Source organism: Ceratotherium simum, chromosome 20 (genome assembly GCF_057802395.1).
Source record: "Ceratotherium simum simum isolate JZ-2026a chromosome 20, ASM5780239v1, whole genome shotgun sequence".
NCBI lineage: Eukaryota > Metazoa > Chordata > Mammalia > Perissodactyla > Rhinocerotidae > Ceratotherium > Ceratotherium simum.
The window spans coordinates 21199596-21216388 of record NC_141919.1 but is presented as its reverse complement, the minus strand read 5'-3'; the positions used below and the strand labels follow the sequence as shown (position 1 = coordinate 21216388).

The following is a 16793-nucleotide window of genomic DNA, read 5'->3' as shown; positions in this document are numbered from 1 at the left end:
TTTCCCCCTAAAGCCCCAGTAGATAGTTGTATATCATAGTTGCACATCCTTCTAGTTGCTGTATGTGGGATGCGGCCTCAGCATGGCCGGAGAAGCGGTGCGTAGGTGCGCACCCAGGATCTGAACCCGGGCCACCAGTAGCGGAGCACGAGCACTTAACCGCTAAGCCACGGGGCCAGCCCAAGCAATATTCTTATGTAGACTGACAGGTAGCAAAAGAGCATGTCCAGTGTAGCCCCAGGTGTATAAACTTGTATACGATAGCTACATGCTTACCCATGCATAGAGGTACCTCTATACTCATCCAACTAATAAACAAGTATCATTTATATAAAAATAGTTGAAATCCAAATATGAGTGTATATAAACATACCAAAGGAATTATAGGACCAGACCCTTTCTTTTGTAAACCAAAGACAACATTTTGCAAATAGAGAATTATTTTCTGACCTTTAAAATGGTTTAGCTGCCTTCACAATGGTAATCTTCCTGTCTTGTGTCAGTGAATTGTAACAACATCCCTTTAGCAGATGATGCGACTCACCTGGGGGTACACGCTAAAAATATCAGTTCCTCAGGCCCCTTCTCAGACCCACTGATTCAGAATCTCAGGTGATTTGGATCATCAGGGAGATTTAGCACACCAACTTTATAGAAGCATAAATGTTAGGAGCCACGTTTTCACTTTTTATTGAACGCCTCCTGGAAGTGCCTTTTCCAGGCCCAGCTGCCTTTGTTTTTGTTTTTTTTTTTTAAAGACTTATTTTTTTTTCCCCTCAAAGCCCCAGTAGATAGTTGTATGTCATAGCTGCACATCCTTCTAGTTGCTGCATGTGGGACGCAGCCTCAGCATGGCCAGAGTAGTGGTGCGTCAGTGCGTGCCCGGGATCCGAACCTGGGCTGCCAGCAGCGGAGCACGCCCACTTAACCGTTAAGCCACAGGGCCGGCCCGTATACGTAGCTGCCTTTGTTTTAAGAGGCCTGCACTAGTTTTCATGGCTGCCCTGGAAAACTATCGTTTGCAGCTTTTTTCTAAGGCCCCCTTCAGGTCTGAGAATTCTTTGAAAATCTAGGAGACTCGTCAACAACTTTAATCTGTGTCAATCAGGGATACTGAATTCTTACTTCTAGAGAATTCTGGTGATAATTTTTTTAAAGTAATTCAGGTGTTGCCAGAGGCCCCCTCGGGTTTCCCTGAAGGGCTTATGTGTGTCATGCAGACAGTCCCCTGGGCCTCTCTGACCTTAGATTCCCTCCCTTGCCCGTGAGATGAGGGCCTTTTTACTTAGTGCAATGTTTTAACTTATTAAAGTGTTTTTCTTAGAGTGCTTATTTAGGGAGAGGGAGCTCTGACATTCAGTTAGACGCCAGAATCACATTTGCGCCAAGGATTCTAATTAACTAACCCATCGGCTGGAGTCAGATGGCATTTATTTGTGGCATTTACCTTTTTAATATTGCACAGGAAGAGCTTTACAAACATGATTCCCAACATTGGTTGTTCAGTTGCTGTGCCAGCAAAAACCCTCTTGAATTCTGTTAAAAGGACCCAAAAGGAAAACAACAGTAACAACAAGAAAACCCCCCTCTCTCCCTACTCCATGCAGTTGTCATTTCTGTAGAGGTGGTGACCATAGGGGCCGGAGAGCTGTGATGAGAATGGGCTCGGAATCCACAGCCCTGGGTTTGGAGTCTCGCCCACCATCTACTTGGTCATGAGCTTGGGCAAGCAGCTTTCCCTCCTTAAATAGAAGTTTCCTGGGGGCCAGCCCGGTGGCGCAGTGGTTAAGTTCACATGTTCCACTTCCGAGGCCTGGGGTTTGCCAGTTTGGATCCCAGGCGCAGACCTACTCAGTGCTCATCAAGCCATGCTGAGGCGGTGTCCCACATAGAGGAACTAAAAGGACATACAACTATGTACTGGGGGCTTTGGGGAGAAAAAAGGAAAAAAAATCTAAAAAAAAAAAGAAGTTTCCTCATCTCTAAAGCAGGGCAATAATACCAAATTTACAGGGGTGCTGTGAGGATTTACATTAAATGAGTTAAAATAGTGTTTGAAAGATTTTTGGCACATAATATGCATTTAATCAATTACTGTTTACTCTGGGTTTTTTTGTTTTTTTAATTTAATTATTTTTTGCTGAGGAGGAGTCACCCTGAGCTAACATTTGTTGCCAATCTTCCTCTTTTTGCTTGAGGAAGAGTTGGCCTGAGCTAACACCTGTGCCAGTCTTCCTCTATTTTGTGTGTGGGTCACCGCCACAGCATGGCTGGTGAGGGGAATAGGTCCACGCCTGGAATCCGAACCCATGAACCTGGGCCGCCGAAGCAGAGCGCACTGAATTTAATCACTAGGCCACCGGGCTGGCCCCCTATTTATTTATTTATTTTTTGCGAGGAAGATTAGCCCTGAGCTAGCATCCGATGCCAATCCTCCTCTTTTTGCTGAGAAAGATTGGCCCTGGGCTAACATCCCTGCCCATCCTCCTCTACTTTATATGGGGACGCTGCCACAGCATGGCTTGATAAGCAGTATGTCAGTCCACACCTGGGATCTCAACCTGCGAAACCCGGGCCACCAAAGCAGAGCGGGCGAAGTTAGCAGCTGCGCCACTGGGTCCGCCCCCCTATTTTTTGTAATGGAGGGTTAACAAGTGGCATCTGTCCCTGAAAAGAGAGTGTGGATTTCATATACTCTGCAATGTAAACAGTAGTAAAATAATAAAAGCTGTCGAAACTTGGAGCACAGTGCCTCTGAGGACCCAGGGCACCCTGCCAGGAGGGGAGGATTCCTCCAGAGTGCAGAGCGCTCTCCCCAGCAGTGTCTGTCTAGATCAGACAGTGCTCCAAAAGGTGGTTCTAGGGTCTCCACGCCTAGAGTTGGATTATGCTCTGCCTCAGCCCCCTGTTGACCAGGCCGAGTACACCTTGACCTTGCCTGCCAGCCTGAGCACACCCAGACCAGCCCCGTAAGTCTCCAGGGAGCCTGCACATGGGTAGCCTGGCACCACAAGGTCAGCCCAGACCACAGCCACCTCCTTCCAACCAGAACTCTCCCCAACACCAGTCCAGGGCTTCAGACTCAGAATCCAGCCAGCCCACAGCTGACTCTGATTTGCACAGCTAATTCTTGTGTCAACTTTGTGGCCAGCTAAACTCATCATGCCCAGAAACATTGTCAGTTCTTATATCAGGGGGAGGATGCTGGGTTGGGATTTGTGCCATTGGCAGGGAGAGGAGAGGGCTAATAAAAAGGCATCATCCATTGAGAACTGAGAACTTTCTCTCCCTGTAAGTCTGAGTACTGATGTTGTCATTACTTTTGCACTTAGTCTAACATCTTTTCATTGTAGTGCTAACAACATCCCTGCCAATGTATTACCAATAGTAATAATGAGAATAATAATAAAGTTAAAAAGAGAGAGGCATGGATAACAGGCTCCTTTCCTTTCTTAGGCTACTCTCCCTTCCTGTTCTTGTTCCTCTGTAGGCTTGCCTGACCCCAACCAGACCACCCACTGCCCCCACCTGTTCATACCCCTGCGCTGTGCTCTCTGAAACATGCAGCTGGACTCCAGCTCCTTGCTTTAACTTAAACTTGGCCGTCTCCTGAGGTCATTGCTTCCTGGTAGCCACCTCAAGGGATGCTTCCTACTTTAGAGAGAAAGAGAGAGCTAAGCAGGAGCTGGCTCTGTGGTCCAGGCAGAGAAACTCAAATAAAGGCTCTGGGGCAGAAATGAGCTTGGCAGGGTCTCAAGAGAAACAAAGAAAGGCCAGTGTGGCTCCAGGAAGTGAGCTTGGGAGGGTGCAGGGTGAGTTGAGTTTGGAGAAGGCAGCGGCGTCAACTCACGTAGGACTTGGAGGCTGTCTCAGTCAGCTCAGGCCGCTACAACAGAGTACCACAGACTGGGGGGGCTTAAACAATAGGCACTTATTTCTCACGGTTGTGGAGGCTAACAAGTCCAAGATCAACATGCTGCCAGATTTGGTTCTTGGTGAGGGCCCTCTTCTTGGCTTGTACACAGCCACCTTCTCCCTGTGTCCTCACGTGGCCTTTCCTAGCAGCATGAGCATGGAGAGAGATCTCTCTCTTCCTCTTATAAGGCCACAAATCTCATTATGAGGGTCCCACCCACATGACCTAATTACCTCCCAAAGGCCCCACCTCCAAGTACCACCACATTGGGGGTTAGGGTGTCAACCCCCTTAGGGTGCTGAGTGGGACTTTGCAGAAGCCATGGCAAGAAGTTTGGATTGGTGACCTTTTGAGGGTTTAAAAGCACAGGAGTGACAAGATCTGATTTGCCTGGTGAAAAGATCACTCTGGCTGCTGGGGAGAAGGGATTAGGGGAGGGGGTGAGGCAAGGCTGGGTCCGGGAGACAGTGAAGAGGCAGGTTGTGTGGGGAGAAGAGAAACTTTCTAAAATTAAAACACATGATGTTTTATAAATTAAAAAAAAGACTAATCTCAGTGTTTTTCATAGTAGGTTTACTTAAGAAGCATCTCTGGAGATTCACTATTGAAGGTTTTTTGGGGAGAATTAATCTTTCTTTCATCTTTAGATGATCTTTTGGGGACTAGTATCACATTGAAGCAATATTTATCTTACGTTCATGAATTTTTTTCTCTTTCATTCAAGTTTCTTTTTTTTCTGTCAATATCAGGTAGAATTTTATTCACCGTTTTTTAATTAAAATAACACAATAGTAGGATCTCATTTTTGTTAAAATGATTCTGTCTCTGGGGTAGTCATCATCTAGCCTTCTATCTGTATATATGTATATGTCTGGAATGTTCACCTAATGTTGAAAGTGGTTGTTAGGATTTTAGTTGACTTTTAAATTTCTTTATGCTTTTCTGAACTGCTTTGAGTGCTTTATAAGGAGCATTTTATCATTTTTGCAAAAACTCACTGGTCTAAAAAATTAACAAACATGAAAATAGTTTGTATTAACTGTGGAACAATGTAAATAGTGTTACACTTTAGGTCACCTACTTTACTGAGTAGAAGAATGGCTATGTGAAAATTGGCACTGTGCTTTGAGATTCTAAAATGTAGATATCTGGACATATGTGAAAAGTGTCAAACTAGAGGCAGCTTTCTGCTCTTTCCACACAATATAAAGATATGGGGGGGGCCAGTCCCATGGTCTACTGGTTAAGTTTGGCCCGCTGCACTTCAGTGGCTTGGGTTTGGTTCCTGGGAACAGACCTACATCACTCATCGCCAGCCATGTTGTGGCAGCGACCCACGTACAAAATAGAGGAAGATTGGCAACAGATGTTAGCTCAGGGCGAGTCGTCCTCAGCGAAAAAAAAAAAAAAAAAGATGTGGGAACAATCCTGAAGACAGGCAATCTGCAAATTGCTTATCAGTGAACTGGAGACATAATGTATCCAAAGGTAAAGCAAGAATCTTTAGTTGCCCAAAAGATGGAAGTGGGCCTGAGAGTTTTTCTAGTGGTTTGTAATGTACTCATCTTTTAGTTTGTTTGATTCTAAGTGCTCAAGGATGGCTTGAGAATAATTTGCTCTCTCTGCAGTCTTTATAAACCTATGACTGTTATACTTCAAGTCAACTTTGTTCCACTGTAGCATCATATTTATAGAACCATCGTAACTTTGAATGAGGAGCATCTCAATCAGAAGTCTATTTCTCTATGGGGCTTGGGGGTCCTGCGGGAATATATGATGGTAGAAGCAGTTCCATATACAAGTGGGCCTCTCCATATAAAGGTAAGCAGTCCTTTAACTCAAAACTTAGAATTGGGAAGCTAGGTAGCTAGCCACTGCCTCCCCACACCCCCCGCAAAAAAAGAGTGCTTTAACAGACTTTCAGAGTGAGCAAGAGTAATGTTAAATAACTAAAAGTGAAGGCATGAGGGGCAGAGCAGAACTTGCAATGCGGCTCTCTTGCATGTTGTTTTAGGGTTGTGGTGGCTGCTTGGGAAAGGAGCCGTTTAAGTGAACGGTTATTGGTGTGATGTTTGGACTGAGAAGGGTGGGGGAGGCCAGGAGAGAACAGGCGGGCACTGGGCAGGGGAGGGAATGCCAGGCCTTTCTCCTGAAAAGTGCCCCTCCCTCAGGCGGGTTTAACTGCTGCCTCAGCACTGTAGTCATACCTGAACTTGAGCAATTCTCCTGCCTTGTCATCATTTGTTTACATGTCCTTGTCTTCATTACACTGTGAGCAAGCCTCCCATTACATGTTGCCTTCATCCTCTCTGTACCTACCCCAGGGTACATGGTAGGTGTTCAAGAAATGTTTGTTGAAGGAGTCTGCCATTCAGTGTTCAGGCCAACTAAAGTGCCCAGTTAACCCATAAACTTGGTTGTTGTTTTTTTTTGATGGGGGGAAGATTAGCCCTGAGCTAACATCTGTTGCCAATGCTCCTCTTTTTGCTGAGGAAGATTGGCCCTGAGCTAACATCCATGCCCATCTTCCTCTACTTTATATGGGATGCCATCACAGCATGGCTTGACAAGCGGTGTGTCGTTGCACGCCCAGGATCCAAACCTGCAAACCCCAGGCCAGGCTGCTGAAGCAGAGTGCACGCACTTAACGGCTGCGCCACCAGGCCGGCCCCTAACCCGTAAACTTTTAAATGTCAGATTCCTTTGCTCCCATTTAACGACACTTTATAACCATATTGCAAATATATATGTGTATCTGTGTGTGGGTATATGTGTGTGTATATATATATCCCCTAATCTTAACATTCTTGAAGAAATCTGATTACAGGTGTTTAGTTTATCACATGTATTTGAGGTCTTCTGACCACCTTGTTTCAAAGACCTTATACATTGTATTACATACTGAAAAGTGTTGAAAAACTGTCTGTTGCACAATCAATAACTACAATTTAAAAAGAAAAATATACACAATCCTATCCTTTCATCAAATCATGTTCCCATACGTTTTCCAATTCTTTCATATATTTTTCATAATTTCTTCATCATTGTCATCATAGGATAGATAAGATTTGTGTTCTTTTTCGTTGATTATTCTATTATGATTCTTGTTGCTATATAGACTTCCTTATCATAATTTTAAATGATGCCTTGCTGTGCCAATTCAGTTGATTTAACAGCTGTAATTTAATAGCCCTCCCTCATTGGACATTAATGGTTTGTATCTTTTTGTGTGTGTGTGAGGAAGATTAGCCCTGAGCTAACATCTGTTGCCAGTCCTCCTCTTTTTGCTGAGGAAGATTGGCCCTGGGCTAACATCCATGCCCATCCTCCTCTATTTTGTATGTGGGACGCCGCCACAGCATGGCTTGATAAGCGGTGTGTAGGCTCGTGCCCGGGATCCGGGCCTGCGAACCCTGGGCCACCAAAGTGGAGCATGCGAACTTAACCACTATGCCACTGGGCCGGGATGGTTTGTATCTTGCATTATTATAAAGAGGCATACAACGAAGTGCTGCCTCCCCTCCCAGTGACCCACTGTAATCTAACCTCCGTCCCATCTTTCCATTGAAATAGCTCTGGCCAAGATGAGCAGTGGTCCTCTTCTTGGGGAGCATTTTCTCTTCTTACCTTAATTGACCTCCTCAAAGTTGCATGTTCTTGGCTTCTCCCCCCCCCCCCCTTTTTTTTTTGTGAGGGAGATCAGCCCTGAGCTAACATCCATGCCAATCCTCCTCTTTTTGCTGAGGAAGACTGGCCCTGGGCTGACATCCGTGCCCATCTTCCCCCACTTTACATGGGATGCTGCCACAGCATGGCTTTCCAAGCAGTGCATCGGTGCGCGCCCAGGATCCGAACTTGCGAACCCCGGGCCGCCGCAGCAGAGCGCGCGCACTTAACCACTTGCGCCACGGGGCCGGCCCCTCTCCCCTTTTTGAAATTCATTCTTCCCTTGACTTTTTGGACACTCCAGAGGGTTTTTTCTTCCCTTCTGGCGGTTGCTCTGTGGTCTCTGTTCTGGGGACTCAAGCTTGCCCCCTTAATACTGTCATTCTCAGGGATGGTCCTATCCTTAATACTTTCTTGCCGCAATCTACATGGTGTCTGAATCATCTCATCCCCTCCCATGACTTCAACTTTCTTGATACATTGATGATTCCCAGATCTCTTCCTCCATCCCAAATCTCTCTGCCCAAATAGTCATCAATGCCTAGCACAGAGTAGACATTTGAAACATCTCCACCTGGACCACCTATAGCCCTTAACTGAATTCAGCATCTTCCCCCAAGCCCCTCCCAAGATCTCCTCCCACGCCTGTGTTCTCTATTTTGGTGAAAAGCACCGTCAGCTACTTAGTTAAGTAAGCCAGAAACCTAAGAGTCACCTTAGACTCACTTCCCTCTTCCTTCCCTCATATCTAACTGGGCAGTCATCCAGCCTGTTGATTACACTTCCTTAATTTCTCTTGAATTGTCTCTCTTTTGTCTAAAACTGCCTAACTTCATAGCTACATCATCTCTCACCAGCATTCCCACAAAAATGCATCTTCTGCTGGTCTTGTCCTTCTTATTGACACTCTTCCCCCCAACCCCCCACCCGCCAAATCCATCTTCCAAGATGCCGGCAGAGTGATCTAAAGCCAATCTAACCCCACTTCCACTGTGTTCACAGTAGAGTACAGCCCCTGCTTGCCTGGGCAGCCTCACTTCCTGGCACCTCAACAGCAAGCCCATGGTCTCTTCATTCCTTGTTTCTCCACTTGTTATTTATCTTCAACTGGAAAGCTTTCTTCCCTTTTTCTGTCTCACAAACTCCTTCCTACTCGTCGTTTAGAATGTGTAAGCAGCCCCATCTCCGGAGAGCCTTTCCTAAACCCCATCCCCCTAGTCTGGGTGAGAAACCCCTCCTGAAAGCCCCCAGACCACCCTGAGCCTGCCAGGAATCTCAGCACTTACACAGTTTCTTATTATTTACTGATTGTCTACTGCAATGGAGTGAGCTCCCTGAGGGGAAAGCTTAAGTCTTTTATCAGAGGCTTCTGGCTTGACAGAAGGTGTTCAGTAATTGTCGGATAGAAGTTCTTTGCAGAAACAGATTCTAGGAGTGGGGTTCAAATGTGCAACTCCACATGTGAAAAATATGTACTATAAATTGCTTCTCTAAAGAGTTGTATTGATTTATACTGCCACCAGCGATGCTAGTGTATCAATTGAATCGTGTTTTACAACAGCTATTTGTTGAGTGTTATTATACGTCAGGCATTGTGCCAGAAGAATAGTATTCCTAGTACATGAGTATTTCATCATTTGGAGCAGTGCAGTCCAAGAGAACTTTCTGTGATGATGGAATAGCTATGCTGTCCAAAAGGTAGCCATTAGGCATATGTGGCTACTGACCGAGCACTGGAAATGTGACTTAAGAATTTTCCATTTCCTTTAATTGTATTAATTTAAATTTACATGTATTAAATACCCACATGTGGCAAGTGGTTATCATATTGGACAGTGGAACTCTAGAGAGAAAAAAGGAATCATTCCACACAGATGTAATTGCTACATGCTGGTTTTTCTTTTTAAATGCTTACTGGTATAAGCTCACTCGCTAAGGTGTGACTAGTTCACAAATGCTGTCATTATTATTACTCAGCAACACCTGATTTGGCAAACAGTTTTTAAATCGGTGCTTAGATCGGGAGAGCAATACCTTGCATCAAGAATACAACCAAGACGTGTAAGTCTGGAGACTTGCAGCAAAGTGGGAATGGTTTTTATTCAGAGGCGTGCACTTAGCTACTCCAAAGGAGGCCAGAAGCCTAACACTTTCAGAAAGGCGTCTGCTGGACTTGTTTTTCCACCTAAACTGCCAAACTTGTTTTGATGAGGCAGGAAGTGAAGCAACTTTTCAGGGGGAGAGCCCAACATCTGTATCTCATCAGCGGGACGGACCAGACCTCTTACCTTTCACCTTTTACCTTCTACTGATGAGCCGAGGCCGAGTTTTGCTTTTCCATTTAAGGGAAGAGCAGGGTGGACCGCACTTTTCTCTTGCAACATGGTTTTCTTAGATTTCAAACCCAACATTATATTTTTAATCAGTGTACCTGTTTTGATTCTCCAAGTAATTTACATGTCCTAAAATCAGGCAACTTTTATTTATCTTGCGCAATTCTTTATACATAGAGGACTCTAAAACGAATAAATGTATTGAGTTGAATTAGATGAATCTTGCCGGATAAGCATTTGTGACCTTTTAAAAGCTGATGATGGGAGAAAAGTTTCAGTTTCTTTATTGGAGTTGTAGAAAATGTGCCAAAGAGATAACATGGAGTTTATTTTCCTCAAAAGTCATGTTTTATTATGTAACACGAACGTCCTATACCCCCACAATTCGGGTAGTCAGTTGTTGAGCTGAGAAATGTGGGGTACAGCGCCGTGTACGTGTTGGCGGGCGGGGCAGGCTTCTAGGCAGGACAGAAAACTTTAGGGTTTCCCCGGTTCTTCCCTTCGGAAGAGAAATGAAGAGGCTCTGCAGACCTCTCCACAAAGCGTTCGTACAGGATGCGCACGCGACCTCAAGGGAACAAGCCGCGGATACACAGGCCGAGTCCCAAGCTCGCATCCGCACTCGCAACTTGCAGCGCTTTCCCGGGCGCGCGCTCTGAGCCGGACCGGCTGGCCCCAGCTCGCGTCGCGGAGCGAACCATTGGGCCGCCCGGGGTGGGGGGTGCGGGTGTGCAGGAACGGAGGCCGCGGGAGGCTCGGGCCGCGGGGTCCCCCTGCCGCCGCCCCCTCCCGCCCCGGGCCGGAAGTCGCGCGTGACGCGGCGCGCTGCTGGGGCCTCGGGGGGCGGCGCTGGAGAGCCCTCCTCCCGGGCGGCGCGGGGGTGGTAGCGGCCCATTTGAGAGTTTCCCCGGATCGCGGCTGGGGGAGAGGCACTGAGGGCGGGCGGGAGGAGGGACAAAGGGGTGGGTCCTCGCGGGCCGGCACCCCAGCAGACCTGGCTGCAGGTCCGAGGACTCACCGGCCGCGCGGAGGAGGAGGAAGTAAGAAAGGGAGAGGGCTCCGGACCGGCGCGCCCACGCAGGACCCGCGCCTGAGATGCCGGTGCGAGGAGATCGCGGGTTTCCACCCCGGCGGGAGCTGTCAGGGTGGCTTCATGTAAGTGCCCTCTTGGGTCCGCTGGGTTGGGAGACGGGTCGCGAGGAGTGAGTGTGGGAGCGCATGGTGGGCTTCCTTGTTGCGCTGTAGGTAGCTGGGTTCTCGTACCCGGAGGTGGGGCTGAGGGCAGGGGGTAGGTTTCACCGGAGGGGGATGGCGGCCCGTGGCCTCCGGGGCTCCTGGATCCTTTTCTCTGCTTCCTAAAGTCACTTGGGTTTGAGGTTAAGCCGCGAGTAGGGGAAACTGTTTTGAACCCTGTTCGGAATCGCTGCTACCTTGGAGGCAGCTCTTTGTGCCTGTTGTGTCGCCTGTTGTATGCCTTTGTGTTTTCCTTCTTTACTTAATGCAAAGTTACAGGCATGTGTGCTTGAGACAAACTGACAACTCTTTGGAGACCAGATCCTCATTTTCCCCTTGAATTAGCTGCCTCTGCGATAGTATAAGTAAAAGTTATTTTCAGTAGGGAATGGAGATGGGGTTTTGGAAGAGCCACAAAAAGGGAGTGATGAATGCTTTCTACTCTGGTATTATCTTACCTGTCACCAGTTGCATTTCTTTTATGTTTTCATGTCTCAAGTCTCCGCTTTTACACAGTAGTTTATTTTAAGTTATAAATAATCAAGGTTTTGACTACAGGGTTTTAACATTCTTGAAATGTGGGCGAGCTTGGGAGTGAATACTCCAGGGCTTAGTAATGGAATACAGCCTCCCACCTCTATTTTAGTTTCAGTTTTTAGGCAGCTCTCCTTCCCTGGCAGCTGTCTGGTCTGGGTAGTGGTTGTGGTTTCCCTGCAGTTCGCAGCGGAGCCTCATCCCATCACAGAAACTGCCCTGGGATGGCAAGCTCCGTCTCTCCGCTTGGGGAATCCTAGAAGAGATGGAAAGAGGCGCTTTTCTTCAGATGTTCAGGTAGTCTGTGCTGGGTGTGGTGACAATCACTTTGGGAGAACAGGTTGGTCTTTGTCAGGATCATTCCTGGGAGAGACAGTCGGTGGAAAACATCTACATGCCCCCCCTGGGAAGGAGATGTTTTAAGTGAGGAGTTAGTGGGAGTAATTGCATTTGTAGCCAAGTGCCATTTAATATCTTGCCCAAGAGAATGAAATTTGGTTATTCAATAAATTTTCTTGAACAGCTTCACTTAAGTGTGGGGAGTACAAACGGTAAGAGCGTGCCTCTACCACACAGTCGTGTTGCGGAAGCCTGCACATAATCAAGACTGATGAGTTCCAATTAGAAATATGCACAGGAAGCTCCCCAGGCTTCCCCTCTCTGGGGAGATGAGAGAAGGCAGCAGTGGCTTTTGAGGTGTTTCTTGAGCTTTTTCAGAGTGGCTGCCAGAGATTGATGAAGGGGAATTTTTTTCCCTGAAAACCTGCCTGCAGCTTTTTCAGGACCATGCAGCTAATAAGGTAATGAGCTAGTAACTTACCTGTAATGAGCTAGTAACTTACCTGTGCTGGTCCCTGTGAGGAGATGTGGGATGAGCAAGATGCATGTCTGCCTCCAAGAGTCTGTTAGACCTGAACATTTGAGACTGTGTTTTGGACTCTGCACACACTCTGCAGGGATTCCTGGGGCTGAGGGAGGGAGTGCACAATACAGAAACACAACAAAGGGTGGGATTGTCCTATGCACACTCCCTTCAGGGGTTCTTGCTGGGAAGAAAGGGCAGAACAAATACCTCACAGTGTAAGGGGGTTCTTGCTGGGAAGAAAGGGCAGAACACATACTTCACAGTGTAAGCCAGTGTGGAGCACGGGGCTAATAGCACGTCCACCTCGTAGGGTTGACTGAGGACGGAATGAAGTGACAGTGCCTGGCTAAGTAAATAGTAACTAATAATATGAACTAAAACAGATGCTGAAAACTGTTAAGTGCTGGGTCCTGGGTTGATAAGGGAGTTGGGATCTAGACGTACAGGTAGGAGGTGCAGGCTAGATGTCAAGGCAGGAGCTGAGGGAAAGAGAAAGAGTTGCTCATAACTCTTGAAAGGCTTTGAATGCTGGTGAGAGAACTTTGAGGAAAAAAAAGTCGTAGAAATCCCTAATGTATTAATGACTTGACTTTTCCTACGAAGAGGTGAACCTGTTTCCCAGTAAACACTCCACCCCACCCCCTACACAGGGCCTGTTACTATTTTTGAGGCCCTCATATGCTTAGACCAATGAATTTTTACATCACCCTCTGGGGAATTCCATTTGCAAGGACTTCTGCTTACATTTGTTTAACTTTTGATCTAGTTCTTTGTACAATGATAAAAGGTCGCAGCCAACCATTTATCTTCTGCAGAAGTGCCTGGGAATGCGAGGGAGATGATAAAATCCCTACAGGCACTTTTGAGTTGAGCATAGTTTTCTCCTGAAGAAGGTTTTCTTTTTGGGAGGCAGATAAGTTCTTGAAACTAGGCGGGGCCACTTTAGTCCTGTGTACTGGAGTTTAAAAAGTCATGCAGATTTGGTCAGGGAGTGGGTGAGGTGTGGGAGTGTCGGGTGTGGGGTGAAGAGTTAGGAAGGCTTAGTAATCACTGCTGAAACTTTCAACATACTTCTACCGAGAATATGAGCCATCAGGGAATTCCTTGTCTAATCCCTAAAACAAATCCCATGAAGGAGTTGTGGCCACAGATTAATTGATCTAGGTTGAGAGCTGACTCCCTGTAAAATGCCTCATTGATTAGACTCCAAGCAGTAATTAGGAAGCCAACAATTGCTGGCCAGAATGGCCTTGGACCAGCCAGCTTGGTATTGAGAGGCATTTTCCATCAAAAATTAGGTGAATTGGGCAGAATGATTATCTTAGGTATTTTACTGAGTTAGTTTCTTGGTCCTAAATCTGAGAGTCAGGGTCAGAAACAGACTCAGAGGTCAGATTTCCGCCTGAATCAATGCTTATGTGAACGTTTTTAGGGTTAAAAATGTTCCCTAAAACTCTTTAGGGCCTACTTCACCCCCACAGGAATTTTTATGATGACCCTTGTTAGTAGAAGCCCATATAGCTAGCAAATTTGTGAGGGTCTGAAGTGGTATTCCCATTAAAATGTTTTTGAAGACTGTATGACGGCAATGGAGAAAAGTTATCAGACACTCATTCCCAACATCCGATGTTGACAATAGCTAGTTCCAGTTTTGAAGGTCATCTAGGAAGGCAGTCGATTAAGCTTGCACACCATCAGTGAGAGGCAGAGTTCTGAGCTGGAAAGTGTCTGCTCCCACTTGCTCAACTTGATTAGGAAATGCTCTTCTTAGAACTTGGCGACTGACTGCCAGAGCCCAGGGAGGCCTGCAAGGGCCGTCCCGTGTAGGTGACTGTTGCATTTTGGTTTTTAAAGGACTGTTGCCGCCATCATCCAGCTGGCCATTGCACCCAAAACTTCATCAGCCTCGATAACCATTGAGCTCAGAAGAGGGACTAAGGACTGTCATATTGAAAAAATACCTAATAAATTAATTAAGCATTTTCTCTGCCTTTTTTGCTGTCCCCAAAGAGTGCTGTACAGATAGATTAACATGTGGCACACGGAGGGGTGTATACTATTTTTCAATTACTGTGCATGAATATTGTTCTTTAGGAGTGAAAAACGTAAAGACACCCAACTTCATTTATTTCATGGACAGATTGCTTAGAATGAGGCAGAAATAAGTATCAAGAAAAACAGTGAGTTTAAGAAAAATAGTAAATTATTGGGATGAGTGGCATGAAAATAAGGCAAAAATGGTGAAGATAGCTCTTGAAATCTGAGATTTAGGAAATACTGCCTAAAATATGAGTGTGAGGTTTAGTTATGGAGAGCTAGATATGCCTTGACCACACCTTCAGGAAAGTCGGACACAGAATGGCCCAGAAAAGGCAGGAACTTGAATTTGACGGGCTTGATTTGATGTCTTAACACGTGCGTTTTGCTCTTGTCCACTCAGCTCTCTTGTCTGTTATTGCGGACAGTTTGTGAAGCTATTTAATGTCTGGCCCAACTCTCATTCCTTTCTCTGCTTCCCACAGCCGTTCTGCAGTTTTTAAGGTCTGTTGGTGTGACATTTGTGATATGATAGAGTGAAAAGGCAGGAAGTATTTTGGCACTACTGAGGGACATCACTCTGTCATCAAGTACATCTCGCTCATGGTCCGTGGGTGCTCCAGAATGGAGAGAGCCAGACAGCCTCACATGTGAATGCATTCAGCTAAATGTTAAAAAGTGTTTCAAAAGGGGACCAGTGGGAGAATTGTTGTTGTTGTTTTTAATGTAGCTTATATTGGTCTGTAAAATAGGCTTTAACCAGGATTGTCATAAGAACTGGAATTCTTGAAGTAGAAAAAAAGGAACCCTGCCTTGACCTAGAAAAATGAGCAATTGAAGTTCACATTCGTGGTAGGCGAATAAAACCAGGATAGAAAATGCTGTGTTTCAGTCAGCAGAATCCCTAATTGGTGTGTGCGCACACCACTTATGAGAAATCCTAAGCCTTCAATTAGTAACTTGTACTTTAGTCATTTTAAATCAGTACGGATATTTGTTTAGTGCCTCTGCCAGATGGTTAAAGTTAAATCAGGTCTTTAACCTTAAAAACGTATTGCAGCTTTCCTTAATCACTTACACACTCTTGTATGTTGCAGACCATAGCAATATACATTTTTGTAATAATGTTTATTTTAACTTTCAGACTAATATTTAACCTAATCAGAATATTCATGGATTATAGTTTATATTTCTCTTCTCCCAACACTGTATGTGTAGGGGGGGACGTTTAGAGAGTGGCAGGAATGATAGTGGTGGTGATAGCATACTCTTGATAGATCCTTCATGAATAAAATATTTGTGTTTTAGGAGCTGGACTGACCAAAAGATCTCGTGTCACATCCTTGAATACAAATGTTTGCTAAATTTGACCTATATGTGTATGTAAACACAGACTTCAAAATTAATATGGTAATTATTATTTCCATTGTAGACTTGAATCAGCCATATGAAATATATACATTATGTTCAGAAGAAAAAATGGCATCATCTTTTTTTTTTTTTAATAATTTTATTTATTTATTTTTCCCCCAAAACCCCAGTAGATAGTTGTATGTCATAGCTGCACATCCTTCTAGTTGCTGTACGTGGTACGCGGCCTCAGCATGGCGGGAGAAGCGGTGCATCGGTGCGCGCCTGGGGGCATCATCTTTTGAAACTTTAGTTTGCCTCATCTGATAGACACCCTGTGTAAGCATGGGACTAAATATAGTTATGTATTTATAGTTAGTGACAAGTCGGAGGTGTTTGGAGGGAATATATATAATATGTTATGGGAGAGCATTATTGGGATAGTTAGTCTTGCTGGTAGGTAACAGTTAATAGACTGTACTTAATAGATAACGATTAAAATCCAGTTATATGTTTGCCATTGTGTTAGAGCAAGCTTTGATAGAGATGAGAGAACACTGCAGATTCTCTGGATTTCGTCACTTGAGTTGGAGGTGAACTGGGCAAATAATGCTTTCTAGTCATCAGTAGGAATTTAACGAACTCTTCTAGGACCTTTATTCTTCCAAGGAGGAAGTAATGTTCAGAATGTAGCTGCTGTTTCCATTCGTTGAGAGCCATTTATTAACAGATTGTTAAAGGAAGTGTTTCCAGCTCTAGGTGGTGGGGTTTCTTTTATGCCTTATATATCAGCGAACACCTTAGACCGTGGGTGGGTGGAACACTTTGATGGGGAGGAGGTGTAATATATGCTGTGAGA

General features: G+C 45.5%; 1 protein-coding gene across 6 annotated transcripts in view; it reads left to right on the top strand.

The window, feature by feature from the left end:
• TJP2 (tight junction protein 2) overlaps positions 1 to 16793 on the top strand; it is a 125204-nt gene that overhangs the window by 36333 nt on the left and 72078 nt on the right. Inside the window, exon 1 of one of the 6 annotated variants that reach the window (XM_087444513.1) lies at positions 10908 to 11070. The exons of 2 other annotated variants lie outside the window; for them this stretch is intronic. In XM_087444513.1, the coding sequence (XP_087300639.1) occupies positions 11011 to 11070 (60 nt within the window). In that variant the 5' untranslated portion in view covers positions 10908 to 11010. Of the gene's footprint in view, positions 1 to 10907; positions 11071 to 16793 lie in introns of those variants that run through there. 3 more of the 6 variants (XM_087444514.1, XM_087444509.1, XM_087444510.1) reach the window with 3 other exon arrangements.